Source organism: Littorina saxatilis, linkage group LG6 (assembly GCF_037325665.1).
Source record: "Littorina saxatilis isolate snail1 linkage group LG6, US_GU_Lsax_2.0, whole genome shotgun sequence".
NCBI classification, from domain to species: Eukaryota; Metazoa; Mollusca; class Gastropoda; order Littorinimorpha; family Littorinidae; genus Littorina; species Littorina saxatilis.
This window is the reverse complement of record NC_090250.1, coordinates 18,340,600-18,360,032: the sequence shown is the minus strand read 5'-3', so window position 1 is coordinate 18,360,032 and position 19,433 is coordinate 18,340,600. Positions and strand designations below refer to the sequence as shown.

The window sequence follows — 19,433 nt, the reverse complement described above, 5'->3', positions numbered from 1 at the left end:
AGTACAATATTTTCTCAACTTTACGGCTCGTCGTCTCCATGATTTCAATCGAATCGGTGACCGGAAACGCCAAAGAAGCAAAGCTAGTGGTTTCCACGCTTTTGTATAAAATACTCGCGAAACTTCTTTGTGAAAATTGCAAAAATAACAAAATGTGTCAAACGTTACTTTCGGACATTAAACTCCATCGATTCTTTTTAGCTGCTAGATACAATAACTTCGCAAATTCTGACTCAAATGCAACACACTGCTTTTATTTCCTCGAACACGAAACTATCGTTTTCATCCAAAATGGCGGCCATTCAAAGCACCAAGACCGGCGAAAATCGAATCTGTAAACAAGCTGGTCTGCGGACATGAGGCCTTCGAAAATAACCGGGTATTTACTGGGCGAGGTTTTCGGTAAATTCTGGTTCTAATTACGATTGTTGCACATTCTACTAAGAGTTGCATGCTTAGACTGTATGAAATACGCTGATTAAAACCGATGCAGTGATGCAGACCATGAAAAATCGAAAATTTCCCGAGGACACCAAAATGTCCAAAATTTTTCGGGGCCGTTTCTGGTGTATGTTTGAAACATTTTATTTTTTATTTAACATTCACAACAACAACAGGCTTCAAAACATTAAAAAAAAGCATTCATCAAACTCCCTTTTTCAAAGCACAATACATGTAAACATGTTGGGGTAATCCAGTTAATTACACTTGCTTTCCAAAAATACATGGGTCCGAAATGGCACCTTTTGGCAAAGGCTCATATACATGTACGTTGTTTTGCTCCCACCAAGACTGCAGATCTTGGCAAATGCGTGACGTAAAACTAGATTTGATGACGTTACCCGTACACGTTCCCGTACGCGTCCTGAAAAGTGCTGATCTAGAGTCTTGCTAACTGTCCAAGTCGATGGAATCCAGTACAACGTAACCTCCATTTGAAGACCTCTAAAACTCTGATGGAGTAAGTTCGTAACAGAGATAAGAAAGTAAAACAGAGGTAGCCTTACATATGTTATGAAAAGGAAACCTTGAAAACAGTAGGCCTACGTGGTAAAAAATCGGACAGGAGGAGGGGGAGCTTAAGTGAGGAGGGGGGTGATAAAAGGGGGGAGGGGGGGTTAACTGCGGAGACTTCAGCTGGCGGTTCCAGAGCTACTCTTGCGACCTTCCAAACGACGATGTAGGGGAAGGGCTCCTAATATGGACCGGCTCCTAATATGGACCACCTCCTGTTCTGACAAACTAACGGCGCTAGAGCGCTCAAAACAATTTCATTGGCTGTATTCACCCTCTCTGGATAACTTTCACATGTCAAAACAGTTGCAGAAACACAAACCTCAAAACCGTTAGGCTTTTTCTCTTTTTTATATTTAGTCAAGTTTTGACTAAATATTTTAACGTAGAGGGGGGAATCGAGACGAGGGTCGTGGTGTATGTGTGTGTGTGTGTGTGTGTGTGTGTGTGTGTGTGTGTGTGTGTGTCTGTGTGTCTGTCTGTCTGTGTGTGTGTGTAGAGCGATTCAGACTAAACTACTGGACCGATCTTTATGAAATTTGACATGAGAGTTCCTGGGTATGAAATCCCCGAACGTTTTTTTCATTTTTTTGATAAATGTCTTTGATGACGTCATATCCGGCTTTTCGTGAAAGTTGAGGCGGCACTGTCACGCCTTCATTTTTCAACCAAATTGGTTGAAATTTTGGTCAAGTAATCTTCGACGAAGCCCGGACTTCGGTATTGCATTTCAGCTTGGTGGCTTAAAAATTAATTAATGACTTTGGTCATTAAAAATCGGAAAATTGTAAAAAAAAATAAAAATTTATAAAACGATCCAAATTTACGTTTATCTTATTCTCCATCATTTGCTGATTCCAAAAACATATAAATATGTTATATTCGGATTAAAAACAAGCTCTGAAAATTAAATATATAAAAATTATTATCAAATTTTTTTTTTCGAATTCAATTTAAAAACACTTTCATCTTATTCCTTGTCGGTTCCTGATTCCAAAAATATATAGATATGATATGTTTGGATTAAAAACACGCTCAGAAAGTTAAAACGAAGAGAGGTACAGAAAAGCGTGCTATCCTTCTCAGCGCAACGAATACCCCGCTCTTCTTGTCAATTCCACGGGCACTGCCTTTGCCACGGGCGGTGGAGTGACGATGCTACGAGTATACGATCTTGCTGCGTTGCGTTGCGTTCAGTTTCATTCTGTGAGTTCGACAGCTACTTGACTAAATGTTGTATTTTCGCCTTACGCGACTTGTTTTCACTTTTGGCAGGGTTCACTCTAAATTTGCCGCCTAAAACGGACTCGTTTCTGTCCACAGTCAAAGTTTTTATCACACAAAAATTGCTACATATGACAGCTAAGACCGTATTTGTTACATTTTAGCAGTGTTGACCCCGAGTTTCTACTGCAAACAAAAAATAATTGCAAAATCTCAAAGTATGTGTGAGTCCCCTAATATGGACCACCTTCAACAAATCGAAGAAAATAAAAGCTAAATGCTATTTTTATTAATTAATTCAGAAGCTTGCTGGAAATAACCTATAACTAGCCTTCGAGATTTAAAAAAAATATCACAAATAGTCTTCTTTTCGTGGAAGTTGATAATTTCACTTATTTTCACTCTGTTTTTGATAAGCTTCTTTAGTTTCCTGGTGTGCTTCAAATAATGCTCTCATCAACCCGAAACAGATAAATCTAAAGCATATTTTGATTAGTCTGACTTGCAAACTAAGTTGTATCATGTTATTTTGAAGTATAGGGGGCTTTTTACAGTGATTCGAGAAGTCCGCTTCAGTGGTCCATATTAGGCGCCCAGGCTCCTAATATGGACCATTTGTGTTTTTTTCTGTATTTAATTTTTGCTGAATATCTATCAAAGCTATTTCACTCTAATTAGGCCTAACGGTTAACCTAAGAGAGAAGGACTACCAAACACAAAATGAAACTTCTTCGCAAGAAAACAAGCTATCAGCGTGAAACAAAAAGTGGTCCATATTAGGAGCCCTTCCCCTACTCATTCTCGTGTAAACTGACGTGTCGGCTCCTCGTCTCAGATCTGGTCAGGCTTTTTCATAGTATAAGACCATCCCTCCACTTGGACAAACACCAACAATCACCAGCCTGTATGCTTTCTGTGGGATTTATTGTGTATGAGTTTCTTATGGACGCTTGTGGCAATCTGTTGAATGAATTCATAAAAGCATTCTCATTTTGTCGCTGCCCTACACGCCACCAGGCGTGAAAGGCAGTAAGTAAGTAAGTATTCTCATTTTGCCCAAGAAGCAGTGCGGTAGTTGATTTTTGATATATGTCCAAGTGCAGGGATGTTTATACTACGTACCCATGTATAAAAGCCTGTCCAGATTCTTGGGGTTTTGTTTTTGTTTTTCCAAAATGTTAATCAATCAATTAACAAGTGATAACAAACATAGTATCTGTGTTTTTTCTCATTTACACGAGGTGCAGAAAAACTCATTATGTTAAATGTTACATTATACAAAAGGACTGAAATTAATCATACGTGAAACTATGTACGTGTTAACATGTGTAGCATCAAAATGATCATATGTCATCATATATTAATCTATTCAAAAACCCCCGCGGGTTTGGGGGAGTCCCATATTGGTTGGGACGAGAAAGAATTTACTCGATGCTCCCCAGCATGTCGTAAGAGGCGACTAACGGATTCTGTTTCTCCTGTTACCCTTGTTAAGTGTTTCTTGTATAGAATATAGTCAATTTTTGTAAAGATTTTAGTCAAGCAGTATGTAAGAAATGTTAAGTCCTTTGTACTGGAAACTTGCATTCTCCCAGTAAGGTAATATATTGTACTACGTTGCAAGCCCCTGGAGCTTTTGTGAACAAGAAACAATTGACAAGTGGCTCTATCCCATCTCCCCCCTTTCCCCGTCGCGATATAACCTTCGTGGTTGAAAACGACGTTAAACACCAAATAAAGAAAGAAAAGAAATCTATTCAAAAACAATATTCTTGGTGTTGAGCCGAACTGTTTCCATGCGAAGCACTGTGACTTTAATTTGTAGCCCTCACATCCTGTAAATATATACAAAGAGCTAGCTACTGACTTGAAGTTTGATTGTGCAGACAATCAGGACAAAGGTCAAAGGTCGGTGTCGTTACATTTTAATTTGACTACTATAAGAGCGTCTATAAACATTCTGCGTTTTTATGCTGGTTGGTGCAAAAAGCCTTTTGTTGAAAGTTCTGACTTGTTTTCTTATCAAGATTTCTGATGCGTCTTTTTTTCCCCCTAGCTACCTTTTCTGTATGTTTCTGCTGTAAATGTCTCAATTTAAAACCTAAAATTGTAGGTCTACCTTGAGTATTTTTTCGCTGTGTCTTTTTTCTTTCTGTCTGTCTTTCTTTCTTTCTTGCTTGCTTGATTACTTTTTTCTTCCTCCCTTCCTTTCTTTGTTTCTGTCAGTCATTCATTCTTTTTTTTCTTCTTCCTTCCTTCCTTCCTTCCTTTCTTTGTGCCGTCCTTCGTTTCTGTCTGTCTGTCTGTCCGAGTTTAGTACGATTACTCACAATTTAGGGTGACGAAGCCTAACTGATGTGGCACCAATATTGATTGTACACCCGGTTATCTGCCGCTGTGTCTGGAACGTTCAGGGTCATATTGCCACATATGTCACAGGCAGAGGGCATCGCTGTTACCTTGGAGAAAAGCTCCTTTTCGGATTTAGAGACAGATGGATAAGGGAGAGAGAGAGTGGTGGGGGGGAGGGAGAGGTAAGAAAGAGAGAGAAGGAGAGAGAGAGAGAGAGAGAGATTGAGAGAGAGGGGGGGATAGAAGCAGAATTAAGTCGTGATCGTGAGAGAGAGAGAGAGAGAGAGAGAGAGAGAGAGAGAGAGAGAGAGAGAGAGAGAGAGAGAGAGAGAAAGAGAGAGACAGAGAGAGAGAGAGAGAGAGAGAGAGAGAGAGAGAGAGAGAGAGAGAGAGAGAGAGAGAAGCACAGCAACACATAGTCACACCAAAAAACACACACGCACACACACACGCACGCACACACGCACACACACACACACACACACACACTCACACACACACACTCACGCGCGCGCGCAGATAATCAGCCAGACAGGAAGAAAGACGGATTGTCAGCCAGAGAAAGAGAGAGAGGGGGAGGGGTCAAGCCGTTTCATAGGATTAAAGCAGCAGCTTTTCTGCTTTGGAGACAGTTAACTGATTTTGTTATTGAACAGCGATGACATGACAGGGAGACTCTTTTGCGCGTCTGCTGTGGATCCGGCAAAACAGATTGCTTGAGTCCTCCTGTTGCTTAGATACTTGAGGGAGGTGGGAGACAGGGGGGGGGGAGAGAGAGAGACAGAAAGACGGACAGAGACTGGGAGACAGAGAGCGACACACAGAGAGTAAGAAAGAGAGAGAATGAGAATTGGTATGTGATAAAGTGGCTGTAAACCATTAAATAGTTATAGACATGAACAAGAAGTTGTTGGAAAATCAGTTTTAGTGCAATTTCAGAATCATTGATTATGTCTGAGGACGATGGCGTGTTTTCAAAACTCTTTCCCCAGGAAGCATACACTTTAAGGGATGCTGTAGAGCGACACACGCACACACACACACAAACACACACACACACACACACACACACACACACACACACACACACACACACACACAGCATGCAACCACACACACACACACACACAAACACACACACATACACACACACACACACACACACACACGGAGCATGCAACCACACACACACACACACACGCACACACACAGAGCATGCAACCACCTGATGATTCACCATTTTTTTCTTGTGCTGTTTTCTTTTCTTTTTTTGTTGGTTTCTCTAGTGTGAGGGTGATTTGTGGAAGTGCCGAGAGAAATTCGAAACCAATTTCCTCCATATTGATTTTGGCTGTGGGATTGAGATAACTCATTTTAACTTGGAATTTTGCAAGCATTCTGGTCAAAGAATAAAACAAAATAGAAGGGCGCGTTGATAAATATTCGAACGAAAGGTCTCCGCGTATTCACACTGCATGTGGCCATGTTCCCGGGCCCCAGCCAATAAATATTTCACAAACATCATTGATGAATATTTCTCTGGTTAAGCCAGACCGACGGAATCACTAAGCATACAATATGCAACTGCTGCATAACCCTTCACCGGCCCCGCAGAAATCATGGATATATGGAACAACAACAACAACAACAACACCACGACCACCACCACCACCAACAACAACAACAACAACAACAACAACAACATCAAGGCAAAGAATGTACACTCATCTAGAATTACAAAAAAACTCATTGCGCTTTTTTTTTATGCATATTGATTTCATGATAGGCCAAGTTGTTGTCAATTCGGGAATCTTTGGAACTGAACTATTACAAACACACAGAGCTCTAGAGCTGTGTCGATGTCGTGTCATCGTGACACGCTTTGAAACAATGATGAATGACCAGCCGATGGTCTGACACAAAGAGCTTAATGGTTGCATGCAGAAAACCCCACCGTCAAGACAGGTTGTTCCAGAATATGTGCGATACCAGAACAAACAAAATGACGCAAAATCTATAATTTTGAGAAGTCGTGTTGAATGCATGCAATCAGTGTGAATATAAAAACAATATCACATTTGCATTATCCGTGGCATCAGTGTGATTTCTGGCTTTCTTGTCACAATACCAGTGCATTCGACAGTCGAGCGAATGGTAATATTAGGGACAGTCTGTTAAAAGAACATAATGTTACGTGCCTGCATTCACTCTAAATTTTATAACACTTTGAGAACACTTAAAGTGTTAGGGTGAACACTTAAAGTGTTAGGGTGAACACATTTTTACACTTTTGGAACACATAAAGTGTTCTCAATGTGTTATCCTGAAGCATCTTCTGCTACCTGAACACTTTTGGAACACATGGTAAACACTTTTTTGCACAGTGGAACACCAGGTGAACACACGTGTTCAACAAGTGTTCCACAAGTGTTCTACTAAAAGGGTGTTCAGAAGTGGTTACACAAAGGGTGTTCAGGAGTGGAACACTTTTGTTTAGAGTGTTGTCTCTTGCTGAAAGCCAAACAAGTGCAATCAAATGTCAGTCGTAGGCAAATTCTATTTACATTGCAACTTTCAGCAACTTGATGTCTCTCCAGCGCTGTGTACACTTTTCTAAAAAAAAATTTCTCCGTTCGGACCATATTTCTTCTGTATTTTTTTTGTGTTTTTTTTTTTTGGGGGGGGGGGGGGGTGAGGGTCGTGGAAGAGGAAGGAAGGAAGAAACGAGAAAGGAAGGGAGGAAAGGGGGAAAATAAATGTAAGATGACCCTGGATTGACCCGCCAAGGGCCAAAAGCAAAGAAGAATTCATGAATCCATCAATGAATCTCTGTTTCGCCGGCAGGTCATTGCTTTGTGTTCACCTCTCCCTATTCTTTTTTCCCCGTCCATCCGTTTCTTTTAATCGATGCATTAATAATATCCATGGCCACTTTCGCCACACAAACAGCTGGTATGCTTTGTAACAAGGGGTGGGTGGGGTGGGGGCGCTTGACATTTTGGCCATTCTCATTTCAGTGTAGCTTGGAACTGAGCCATGCAGTAGAGGGATATTGTCCACGCCTGCCCAAGCGTTTACATGGGGTAAAACCATGCTTCTATTTGGACACATACAAAACAAACAAACAAATCAATGATTTCTATTCAGCGTGATTTTTTTTCTGAATTGATATTACAGAATGCCGCCAGTGTCCGTTAAACAATTAATCAGTGCATCAAAAAATGTCGACACTTTTGGGAGCACTCAGGCTGTCGATTTTTGGTATGTGTCCAAGCAGAATAGCTTTACTCCATGTACAAAAGCCTGCCCAGATCTGAGACGGTGAGCTGAACTTTTTTCACAGGACGGATTGTGCCTTTGAAAATGCCAACAGTCACCTACACTGAGAGAGAGAGAGAGAGAGAGAGAGAGAGAGAGAGAGAGAGAGAGAGAGAGAGACACACACACACACACACACACACACACACACAGACATAGAGAGTGCGTGAGAGAGACAAAGAGAGAGGGGAGGGGGAAGAGGCAGAGGGATGGATAGAGACTAACAAAGAGAGAGAGAGTAGGGGGGAGGGGGTAGAGACAGAAGACACAGAGCGGAACAAAAGAGAGAGAAAAAGAGAAAGAGAGAAAGAAAGACAGAGAGAGGGGGATAGACAGAGAGACAGACAGACAAAAACAGAGACAGAGAGACGCACCTTGCGATTGGAAAGCACACATGTCGGAAAAGCAAACAGGGAAATCGATGTCAACCCTGGCATAAAATCTTGCTCAAGGTCTCTGTGAGTTTCTCCAACAATACCGGCCGGCTGAGGTCAGTAATGTCTGCATGCCAGAGGTGTATCCGGAGGTGGGGGTTGGGATGAAAGGGGGGGGGGGGTGAGAGAAAGGAAAATATCGGATAGAGAGGTGGGGAGGGGAGTACAAGTCTGTCTTGGTGCCAGAAAGGAGAGGGGAGGGGGGCAGGGGGAACGAGGGAGGGAGGGGAGAAAGGAAGAAAGCGGATAGAAGGGGGGGGGGGGGGGGGGAGTGCGTGAGATTCAGGAACAATGCCATCTAGGATAGCGGATAGAGGTACGAGGAGGGGGGGGGGGGGTATATGTGTGCGAGATTCAGGAACATGATACCTTCTAACGACAGAGAGGAGGTGGTTGGGGAAGGGAAGGGAGGGAGAAAGGAAGATAACGGATAGAAGAGGGGAGAGGGTGCGTGCGATTCAAGAACAATGCTTGGGGCAGCCTGGTCTGTACGGGTGCCAGAGAGGGAAGGGGGAGGGGCATTCAGGAACGTGTCACATGTTCTCTCTCTCCCTCCCTCTCTCTATCCCCCTCTCTCTCTCTCTCTCTCCCCCCCTCTCTCTCTCTCTCCCTCCCCCCCCTCTCTCTCTCTCTCTCTCAAAACCCTAAGCTGTAGCTTGCCAAAAACAACATGTCACACAAACTGTACAAAACCGACCAAGGCTAGAATGACAGCTGGGTCGCCATGTGCGCAGGCAGACAATTAGGAAGCCTGTGTCTGCCTGTTATGAAAGAAAGAGTTTGGATTCCCATCAGTGAAGCATGGATACCAGGCTCTTGTTTGGGATTGATTTCCTTGCAGACATACCTCTCCCCCCCCCCCCCCCCATCACCACTAGCTCTCTCTCTCCATTACACCTTTGATTCGTCTGAGAACCTTCTGGAAGTTTCCCGTCTCTAAGTTCGCCTTTGCTGAAAAACAGGTTCTAATTCTCCCTGATGCACACCCCCCCCCCTCCCCCGCCGGTACACCTACGGTATCAAGACAGGCCTCAGGCGGCATGGTTCCCTAAAGCTCTCTCTCACACACGCACACACACACACTCACAAACACACACACACACACACACACACACACACATACACACACACACACAGATTAACACACACACACACACACACAAACACACACACACACAGACACACACATACAGATTAACACACACACACACACGCACACACACACTCACAAACGCACACATACACACACACACACACACACTTGTCAAAGCTAATCCAGCTAACTTAAGCACCCCCTCCTTACACCTTAGTCATTTCAATGATCTTCTTTATTTGGTGTTTAACGTCGTTTTCAACCACGAAGGTTATATCGCGACGGGGAAAGGGGGGAGATGGGATAGAGCCACTTGTCAATTGTTTCTTGTTCACAAAAGCACTAATCAAAAATTTGCTCCAGGGGCTTGCAACGTAGTACAATATATGACCTTACTGGGAGAATGCAAGTTTCCAGTACAAACTTTCAGACTTAACATTTCTTACATACTGCTTGACTAAAATCTTTACAAAAATGGACTATATTCTATACAAGAAACACTTAACAAGGGTCAAAAGAGAAACAGAATCCGTTAGTCGCCTCTTACGACATGCTGGGGAGCATCGGGTAAATTCTTCTCCCTAACCCGCGGGGGGTCATTTCAATGAGCATTTAAAACGAAAGGCACACACCTATTCACACGCTGCTCTTACAAAAGCAAGCAATGAGTTGGGGAAAAAAACCTGTAAGTCAATTCTATTGGCATTACCTATTAAAATGCCTACCCGCTTTATATTTTCACCTTTTATGCCACTGATCAAACGCTTCCCGCCTGAATGAGCACCTGTTAAAGAAAGTACAGTAGAACCCCCCCCCCCCCTCCTTTTAAGACCTCCAAAAATCTGTGAAAATCAGGTCTTAAAATGGAGGTAAATTTACAGAGGTAAACAACAGAAGATATGACAAATTAAGGTCTTAAAAAGGGGGAAGTCTTAAATTTTGGGTCTAAAAAAGGGGGTTCGACTGTAAACACGTATTTATAACAAGACGAGGTTTTCAATTTCACGACTTACATTTCTTCTTAGCAAAAGATCCCAATTTCTTTTCTCATCAAAACTGAATGTGGCTTGATTGATCCTATTAACTTCCAGTTCTAAAAGTTGGGGGGAATAAGGAGAAAGGAATTTGTGTTTACAGAGGGAACTTTTCCCGACGGAGTCATTTCAATTATTAACTTACCTGGGGGTAATTATGATCACAAAACTCAGATTTGAAGGTTGTTTGAGCTCAGAATGATCTTTAAGTGATGAATATTTCAAAGCTATGCCGATTTTAACGGTTGAATTGCTGCTATAGTCAAACGTAAAAGAATATTCAAAAGTTGTGATGTTTCATTTCTGATTTGAAATGCGTATATATTATTTCTAATCAGTCTTACATGTACACAGACTCTTAATACGGCTATAGTCAAATGCAAAAGAATATTCAAAAGTCGTTTTGTGTTTTATTTCTGATTGAAAATGGGTAAACAAATATTTGTAATCAGTCTGCAAAGTACACCAACTCTTATCTTCTTTTAGCTTTAAAAAAAAAAACCGAAAAGAAAAGAAGAAAAATACACACACACAAAACACCATAATTTCGCCTTAATGATATACGATACCAGGACATGCACAGTCTGGCGGTGACCTTACGAGTATGTTTTCTCTGTTGATACGACTTAGTTGCCGAGACAAAGTTTATTGTCGACATGCTCTCTGATTTCCTTTGGAGACATACATGTTATAAGAAGTGACAGAACTTTTATGTGACGCCATTATTCGCATTTATGACGTTTCTCGGTTTTTAACGCCAGAGATATCATTTTAGACGGGGGGGTGGGAGTAAAGAAGAGGAGTTTCGTTGTTCCAATCGGGGGAGGGGGGGGGGGGGGTCAAGAAGAGACGTTTTGTTGGTCCAATCGATGTCGTATCTCCATTTTATATTATCTTTAAAAAAAATTGTCTGTCACTGTCTGGGTGTAATATAGCACCACAGATCCTTTGGGGGTTTCACCTATTGCCATCCAGAGCTGAAGCGACAAAAATCAATATTGTGGCTGCTGAAAACAAGTCGCAAGTGGCAAGTGATGGCTGGCTTTTCTTCCATCACACTTTATTCAACATGGGCAACAAGAATGATGGGGAAAGGGAGGGGGGGGGTGTCTGTTCATGTTAAGCATTTTGTGTGTGTGTGTTATCAGTCCGCCTGCCAGTCTGTGTGTGGGGGATGTATGTGTGTGTTGGTCCGTGTGTGTGTGTGTGTGTGTGTGTAGGTGTGTATTTGTGTGTGTGTGCACGGTGTGTGTGTGTGTGTGTGTGTGTGTGTGCACGGTGTGCGTGTGTGTGAATGAATGTGCGCGTGCGTACGTGCATTTGATTGCGTCCTCACGTGCGTGAGTTTGAGCGTGCGTGTGCTTTCTTGTTCCATGCTTATGTTTTCCTGCTTGTATTTTTGCCTTCGTGCCATTATGCTTTGCTTTGATTACTCTTTTGACTTAGCTCTTTCGAGGGACGAAAACCTCGCAATACAAGACATCAGACGACAATCTGCCACTCAAAAGTCGATCGCCTCTAATCTCTCCCCCTCTTGAAAAACATTGATTTTGTTCTCTTTGAACGTTATTATTTTGCTTGAACGTGTTGGAACCAGAATGCCCTTTGTTTGGGGGGGGGGGGGTGTGGGTTGAGAGGGGTTTGGGGTGAGGGGGGGGGGGAGGGTGGGACAGGGAGGAAAGAGGAGAGGGGGGGGATGGGGTACTTCCGCTCAAAGCAAAAGGCGAATTTCTAAGTGCGGAAAATGCGTCTTTCTGCCAGAGAGAAAAACAATTTCGCAATATTTTTGTTTTAAAATAAACTTTTCTTTTCGCCAACAAAAGCAGAGAGACAGAGGGGGTCGGGGGGTTGGTGTGGGGTGGAAGGGGAGGGGGGGGGGCTTTAAGTCGAATGTACATAAGTCGAATGTAGACCGCTGTGTTCGTATTGTTCTTAATGTTGCTTAATGATACTGGTTCGTTGGTTATATTGTCTTGGCAATTTAAGAGAGACAGACATACAGAGACAGACAGAGACACAGAGAGAGAAGGGGACAGACACTGAACGTGACAGAATAAGCGATTACTGTTTTCGCACCTGCCAGTTGTTTGGATTGATTTGGAATGGAAAGAAGCATCTGGTCAAGTTGCATTCAGCCATTGTTGAATTAAGATTTCATTTTCATCTTCTTTCTTGTTTCAGGTGACGTCATTGTCCGACTTTTTCCAGGACGAGACAATCTTCATCGCCTATGGTCAAGAAAGACTGACAGCGGATGACTTCGACCTTGTGGACAGCGGTCAGTATGTGACTGGACACACGCACACCTCACTTTACAACCTGCGAAATCATTGCAGACTTTTGGCAAACCCGTCTTGCCCCCCACGCCAAGCGGTTTAAGTGACGTGCTAGTTTTCCAACTTGTCTTTTCTTTTCTTGCGCTCTTTGATTTGCCTCACTGGGGGCAGTCGGTTATATAATGCACGTTTCTCAGGAAGATCGTTTTGTTTATCATATCTCTCTGGTGTTGGTGTTGTTGGTGTTGTTGTTGTTGTTTCTTTATACCTTCTGTCTTTCTTGCTTATTTATTCAGTAATTCATTTATTGATTCGTTCATTCCGTCAATTCTTTAACTCTTTGTTTCTTTCTTAACTTCTTTGTTGATGTATTCAGTGTTTGCTTATTCGTGTATCTATTTCCGATGTAATTATGCATTCATTTGTTTGAACATCAGAATAGAAACACGTACTTTGTCTCTGGATAATAAGGTATTTCAGAGTGTGACTACTGCATGTCTATTTTATGTTTTGTCGGTAGAGGTGCGTCATGTGAGTGCGTACCGCGCGAGCTTAGGTAAACAAGGTGAACGTGTAACGCTGCGCTCTCCCAAGTCCCCCCGTCGCTCCGCCCCTCCCTCCGGCAGAAATGGTGAGTGTGTGTGTGTGTGTGTGTGTGTGTGTGTGTGTGTGTGTGTGTGTGTGTGTGTGTGTGTGTGTGTGTGTGTGTGAAAAAGTGTGTGTGTGAAAAAGTGTGTGTGTGTGTGTGTGTGTGAGCGTGTGTGTGTGTGTGTGTGTGTGTGTGCAAAAGTGTGTGTGTGTGTGTGTGTGTGTGTGTGTGTGTGTGTGTGTGTGTGTGTGTGTGTGTGCCTAAGGCCCACGTTGCCAATTATTATTTTTATTTTTATTTTTATTAATTCATTCATTAATGCATTCATTCATGTATTCATTCATCCATTCATTTTTTTAATTTTTTACTGTCCAACAGGAGCGGAGTCACCCAAGGGTGGCAGGTCACCAAAGTCTCCTCGCAAATTCAGAGCTGTTTCAGCGGTAAGCCAACATTTTCAAATTGCTTAAGTTCAGTTTTCAAATAAATTCTTCTTTTCTTGCTGTATCGATAATCGTACAACTTGTGTTTTGATCTGTGTAAAAAAAAACGTTTTCACTTTGTGACAGGGGAGGCTACCGCTCCTTTCACAGCAGACTCTGCACCCGAGTTGTTGGCCTTTAAGTCAACACCTCTGGATTGTGGAATTCTGTTTGTGATGGGGTCTGGTGGTTTCCGATTGTCCGTATGTTCATGGAAACCTTCGGGTTTGCATAACAGTTTTTATAGGGCTAAGAAATTAGCCCTAACATTTTCAATCCTGTTTGATTGCACTTCGCCTCCCGAGGTGATCGTAGTGTTTCGGCACTCGGTTACAACTTGAACAATTTACAACACAAAACCGAACGTGGTCTCTGAGAGTAAAAATGTGTTGATTAATTCATTTCACATCAAAATATTTATGTCCGTTAAGAAAATTCATTCATGAAGAAATCCATACTCTGAAAGACATTGCTCCCAGTCTGTTGATTGTTGGTACGTTTCCAAGTGGAGGTATATACGGTCTTATCCCATGTAAAAGCCTGGCCATGGGACGGTGAGCCGAATCGTTTACACGGGAAGGACGGTGCCTTTACATTAAGGACAGTAATCTAACGTCTTCCACCTGCTTTAACCGTAGTTCCATTCCATAGACATATTGCTGGGTTCTTGGCACCGATGGTGTGCTGTTCTCTCACTTTTTGTCATCCAAATTCAATCTCATACTGTCTTTTCGTGTATGCTTCAATGGAGACGGAAAAGTTCATTAGAAACCTCTAAATTGGTGCTGATGTTTTCTTTGTTGAAATTATGAACAGTTAATAAAGCGCTGCGTGGTGCAAGGAAAAAGCTAGATAAATGTGTTATTATTATTGTATTTTTTTCAATATTATGCTTGTATTCTCCTTTTAGCCCAAGTACAGACAGACAAACGGACATTCAGCACCTCCTGCATCACCACCGTCTTCAGTCCACAATGGTATGTGTTTCCCCATTATGAAGCAATCCAGGCAACTGACAGTTACAGATACGGTTTTTAAATCTGTGGGATATCGAGCATGTACTGGGGGTGATCACTGGTCCGTGTAGTGTTTGTAAGTATCTTCAAGTGCTTATTTTAAAGAGTCGAAACGGAGACACCAGTACTGAGAAAAATAACAGCAACAGAAAAACAAAACAAAAACACAAAAACTAAAAACAAAAACTGACTGATCCGGTTGCCAAAGCGCGTACATATTAAATGATCTGCGCTAATTGTCATTCAAATAATATTAATCACGTGAGGACTATATCTGCTTGCTGATTGGCTGTTGCAGACGAAGTAGAGGAAAAGGCGGGGGGAGTACCGCTTGGATTACAGGACCGTTACGACATTGGTCAAGTCATCGGCGAAGGAAATTTTGCACTGGTCAAGGAGTGTGTCGATAAGTGAGTTGTTTGTATGTATTTTATTTACACTTTGTCAAGTTTTGATTAAATGTGTTATCAAATACTGAGAATCGGGACGAGGTTGGTGTTGTATGTGTGTGTGTGTGTGTGTGTGTGTGTGTGTGTGTGTGTGTGTAGAGCGATTCCTAGAACATTACGGGGCACATCGTCATGAAACTTTACGTACAAATTCTTCCAGATGATGCCCCCAGACATGTTCTTTTTTTGAATTTATTATTGTCTTTGAAGACGTCATATCCGGCTTTTAGTGATAGTTGAGGCGGCACTGTCACGCCTTCGTTTTTATATGTCATAGCTGTTTCTTTGTAGTTCTTTCAAAGTCCGGAGGGATGGGAGTGCGTTCTAGTCTTTTTGCAATGTACCATGCACTGGTTTTTTTTCGCTGTGTTGTTGGTGTTGCTTTTGTCGCGTTGTGTTGTCTAGCTAAGTGACAGTGTGTTGTCTAGCTAAGTGACAGTGTGATGTCTAGCTAAGTGACAATGTGATGTCTAAGTGAGGCTTTTGGTTTAAATTATCCTTGCGTGTACATACTGACGAGAGAGAGAGAGACTGAGAGAGAGAGAGAGAGAGAGAGAGACTGAGAGAGAGAGAGAGAGTGTGTGTGTGCGTGGGGGGGGGGGTGCCAGAACTATCAGCATGTTTTTGTTTTCTCTGTGTGTTTGGCAGTTTTGATTTATATGTGACAGAAAACAAGAAAAATATTATTATCATGTGTGGGCGTTTTTCTTTTTCTTTTCAGGAGCACAGGGAGACACTTTGCGCTGAAGGTCATCGACAAGGTCAAATGCAAGGGCAAGGTCAGTACAGTCGTTGAAGAATTATTTGCATTTACAGCATTCATGTCTGTCATGTGAGGAAACGAGCCAGTGTGTTTATTTTCTTCTTCTAACTGTCTTTTCTAGCACTCTAGCACAACTACTGGTTATGCAAACACCAAGTTTATGCTGCCTTTCGCTGTCTCTTTCTTGATTTAACATTTTCGATTGAGACAATATCTCTTGTTGGCCTGGGTGGCCGAGTGGTAACGCACTTGCGCTCGGAAGCGAGAGGTTGCGTGTTCAGGCCTGGGTCAGGCCGCAATTTTCTCCCCCCTTTCCTAACCTAGGTGGTGGGTTCAAGTGCTAGTCTTTCGGATGAGACGAAAAACCGAGGTCCCTTCGTGTACACTACATTGGGGTGTGCACGTTAAAGATCCCACGATTGACAAAAGGGTCTTTCCTGGCAAAATTGTATAGGCGTAGATAAAAATGTCCATCAAATACCCGTGTGACTTGGAATAAAGTGTAAAAAAAAAAAAAATTCCATCTCACACGGCATTTAGTCTCAGGGCTTGGAAACATGAATACACGCATGCAGGAAAAAAAAAAAAATGGGTAGCGCCGTATACTGTATGGCAGCTCGCTTTCCCCAGGGAGAAAGCAGCCCGAATTTCTGTGAGGTTACCCTCATGGACTATATAAAATCTTATCCATCCTTATCCTTGTTGGCAAAACACAACAATGCAGAGACTGGGCAAGTAACACGCTTTTGGCTTTAACTAACAGAGCTCTGCCGAGGGTTTCAAATGATTACACAGTCAAGGGCAATTCATAAAATTATAAAACACTTTCTTTCGAATCATCTCAAAGTTAATAAAGTGAGGTCATCTCATAAAAAACGTAAAAGTGGACTGCTGTTCTATCTACTTCTGTCTACTCTTCGAATGGCCTGAACGTAATCCTATTTGCAGTTCGAGTGGCACTGACCTTCTTAGAGTTTATAATTATGACCTGAGAGGACACGATTGAGTTAATATGTACGACCTGGGAACGTTATTTGTTTTGCGTAAGATAGCGGTTATGAGTCATGACAACTTAATTGCCTGCCCTTGAAACAAGCAGTTGGTGTTACTTCATTCGACCTTGGAGTTTTCTTCAGTTACAGGCCTTAAGTCACTCGTGGTTAACGTTAGCGTAACTGTCCGGAATTGTGCAATACAGCGCAGGCGAGGTGGTGATCGCTTTCAAATACGCTTACTACATGCAGACCGTTAACTCGCTTAGTTTTACGGCCTGTGGTAAGATAATGCGCCTGCGCAACTTCCGCAACCCTTAACTACCACTACGTACGGTATTAATCAGGCTCAACGCCCCTTTTGTCTTGATGATGATAAATGGTGTTTTACGCCATCACGGTGAAACCATTTGGGGGATGTTCCAGGGTGTAACCCCAAATTTAAACAAGAAATTCCTCCGAGGTAGGAAAAACACCCCCGTTGGTCAAAGGGAAATAACCATTCTCACTGCCACCAACTGAGAAGGTTATTTCCCTTTGACCATTAATATGTCCCTCTATAAGTCCTTGTAGAATCTTAATCCACCAATAACTCCCTAACCGTGTGTTTGACTGGTCCCAATTTTTGTAAGGACCGTCTCAGGAATGTATAGAACCTGTTCACCAAGTTTGGTGACGATCAGTCCGTTCATTCTTGAGATCTATATGCGAACACAAACACACACACAAACAAACAAACAAACACATCGACCGAATCCTATACACACCCCTATACCGGGGGTGTAATAAGATACACAGGTGTATGCGTGTTAAAGTATGATCAGCCACCTGCACTTTTGGCAGAATGACCGAGGTCTTTTACGGGCAACTTTTGTCTTGCAGGAGGAAGCCGTTAAGAGCGAGGTCTCGATACTGCGCAGAGTGAAACATCCCAACATCGTTCAGCTGATAGAGGACCTGGACACTACTGAGTCCCTCTACCTCGTCATGGAGCTAGTCAAAGTGAGTTAATGAGTGTGTGTGTGCGTGTGTGTGTGTGTGTGTGTGTGTGTGTGTGTCTGTGTGTGTGTGTGTGTGTGTCTGTGTGCGTGCGTGCGTGCGTGCGTGCGTGCGTGCGTGTGTGTATGAGTGTGTGTGTGTGTGTGTGTGTGTGTGTGTCTGTGTGTGTGTGTGTGTCTGTGTGTCTGTGTGTCTGTGTCTGTGTGTCTGTGTCTGTGTGATGTGAGAGAGTATGTGTATACATGTAGTAGCTGTTGAAACGCCCGGGCGTTATATATGTAAAGACATCTTTGCTGACTCCAGGGACTAGCTGGCAACACCGTCAACATACCGCCGCGGTCCATTTCGTTCCACAGTTTAGCTAATCGAAGTAACATCGACCATTCCAGCTACTAAATGTACAGTCGTAGAGGTTGGAACAGGAGGGTGTCTCATTTGATAAGGCGGGTGTGCCCCTGCATTGTCTTAGCAATGCTGCGTTTCTTGTTTCAATCAAACGGAAAGCTTGTGTGTCTTCAGTCCTACTCGCGAAGCATTAATAGTGTCTTCGCTTCCACCTTTCATTAGACCGCCACCTTAGTCCGTCGTGTGTCATTCTCTATAACTGTCTTAAGTGCTGTTCACATGGCAGACTTGCAACCAACTTGTGACCAACTTTCAAGCGATTTTAGTCGGCGGCAAGTCACATCAAAATCGCTGCCCATGTGAACAGCACAAACTCGCAAACTGGTTTTAAGCGGCGATTCTCGCCAGACTTAGCCTTTCGGGATTGTCCGGTCGTCCTCGTTGTTTTCCGGAGAAGGGAAGGCTAGAGCCACAGAGATGAATACGTCTATATTTAACTCAATGGCTAGAGCTAACCAATCAGTAAGCGCGATAAGAAAAGTCAAAATCGCTGAGTTTTGGAGTCGCTGACGGGGGGGGGGGGGGGGGGGGGGGCCGGGTAGCTCAGGTGGTAGAGCACTGGACTTGTGATCGAAAGGTCGCTGGTTCGAATCCGGACCGGGACGGACACGGGTCAACTTTATGTGCAGACCCAGAGACGGTATCCATCTCCCACCCCCGTGTCACCACAATGGCACGTTAAAGATCTTGGTCATTCTACCATAAGTGCAGATGGCTGATACCACCTAAACACGCAAACATCAAAAGCCGTGAGGGCGTAAAAACTCGAATCGTATAAACCAATTCATGTCCAATATAGGCAATTAAGACCTGACGGACAATAAGCCCCTTAAAAAAAAATAAAAATAAAAAATAAAAAAAAAGTCGCTGACGAGTCTGGCCCGAGTCATTTCTAAATCGCATGGGCTGTTCACAGTCATGGTAGACTTTTCGCCGATTCGGCCTCAACGACTCGGGAGCGATTTTCAAACGACTTAAGTTTTTTTTTTTTTT

The 19,433-nt window shown here is 42.9% G+C and overlaps 1 protein-coding gene across 1 annotated transcript in view; it reads left to right on the top strand.

Annotated features, from left to right (window-relative positions):
- Positions 1–19,433, top strand: part of LOC138968663 (serine/threonine-protein kinase DCLK1-like) — a gene marked incomplete in the record, with an annotated part of 36,543 nt that overhangs the window by 11,968 nt on the left and 5,142 nt on the right. Inside the window, 7 exon segments of the mRNA XM_070341257.1 lie at positions 12,651–12,747; positions 13,266–13,376; positions 13,713–13,777; positions 14,727–14,793; positions 15,131–15,242; positions 16,003–16,060; positions 17,919–18,038. Coding sequence (XP_070197358.1) covers positions 12,651–12,747; positions 13,266–13,376; positions 13,713–13,777; positions 14,727–14,793; positions 15,131–15,242; positions 16,003–16,060; positions 17,919–18,038 — 630 coding nt within the window.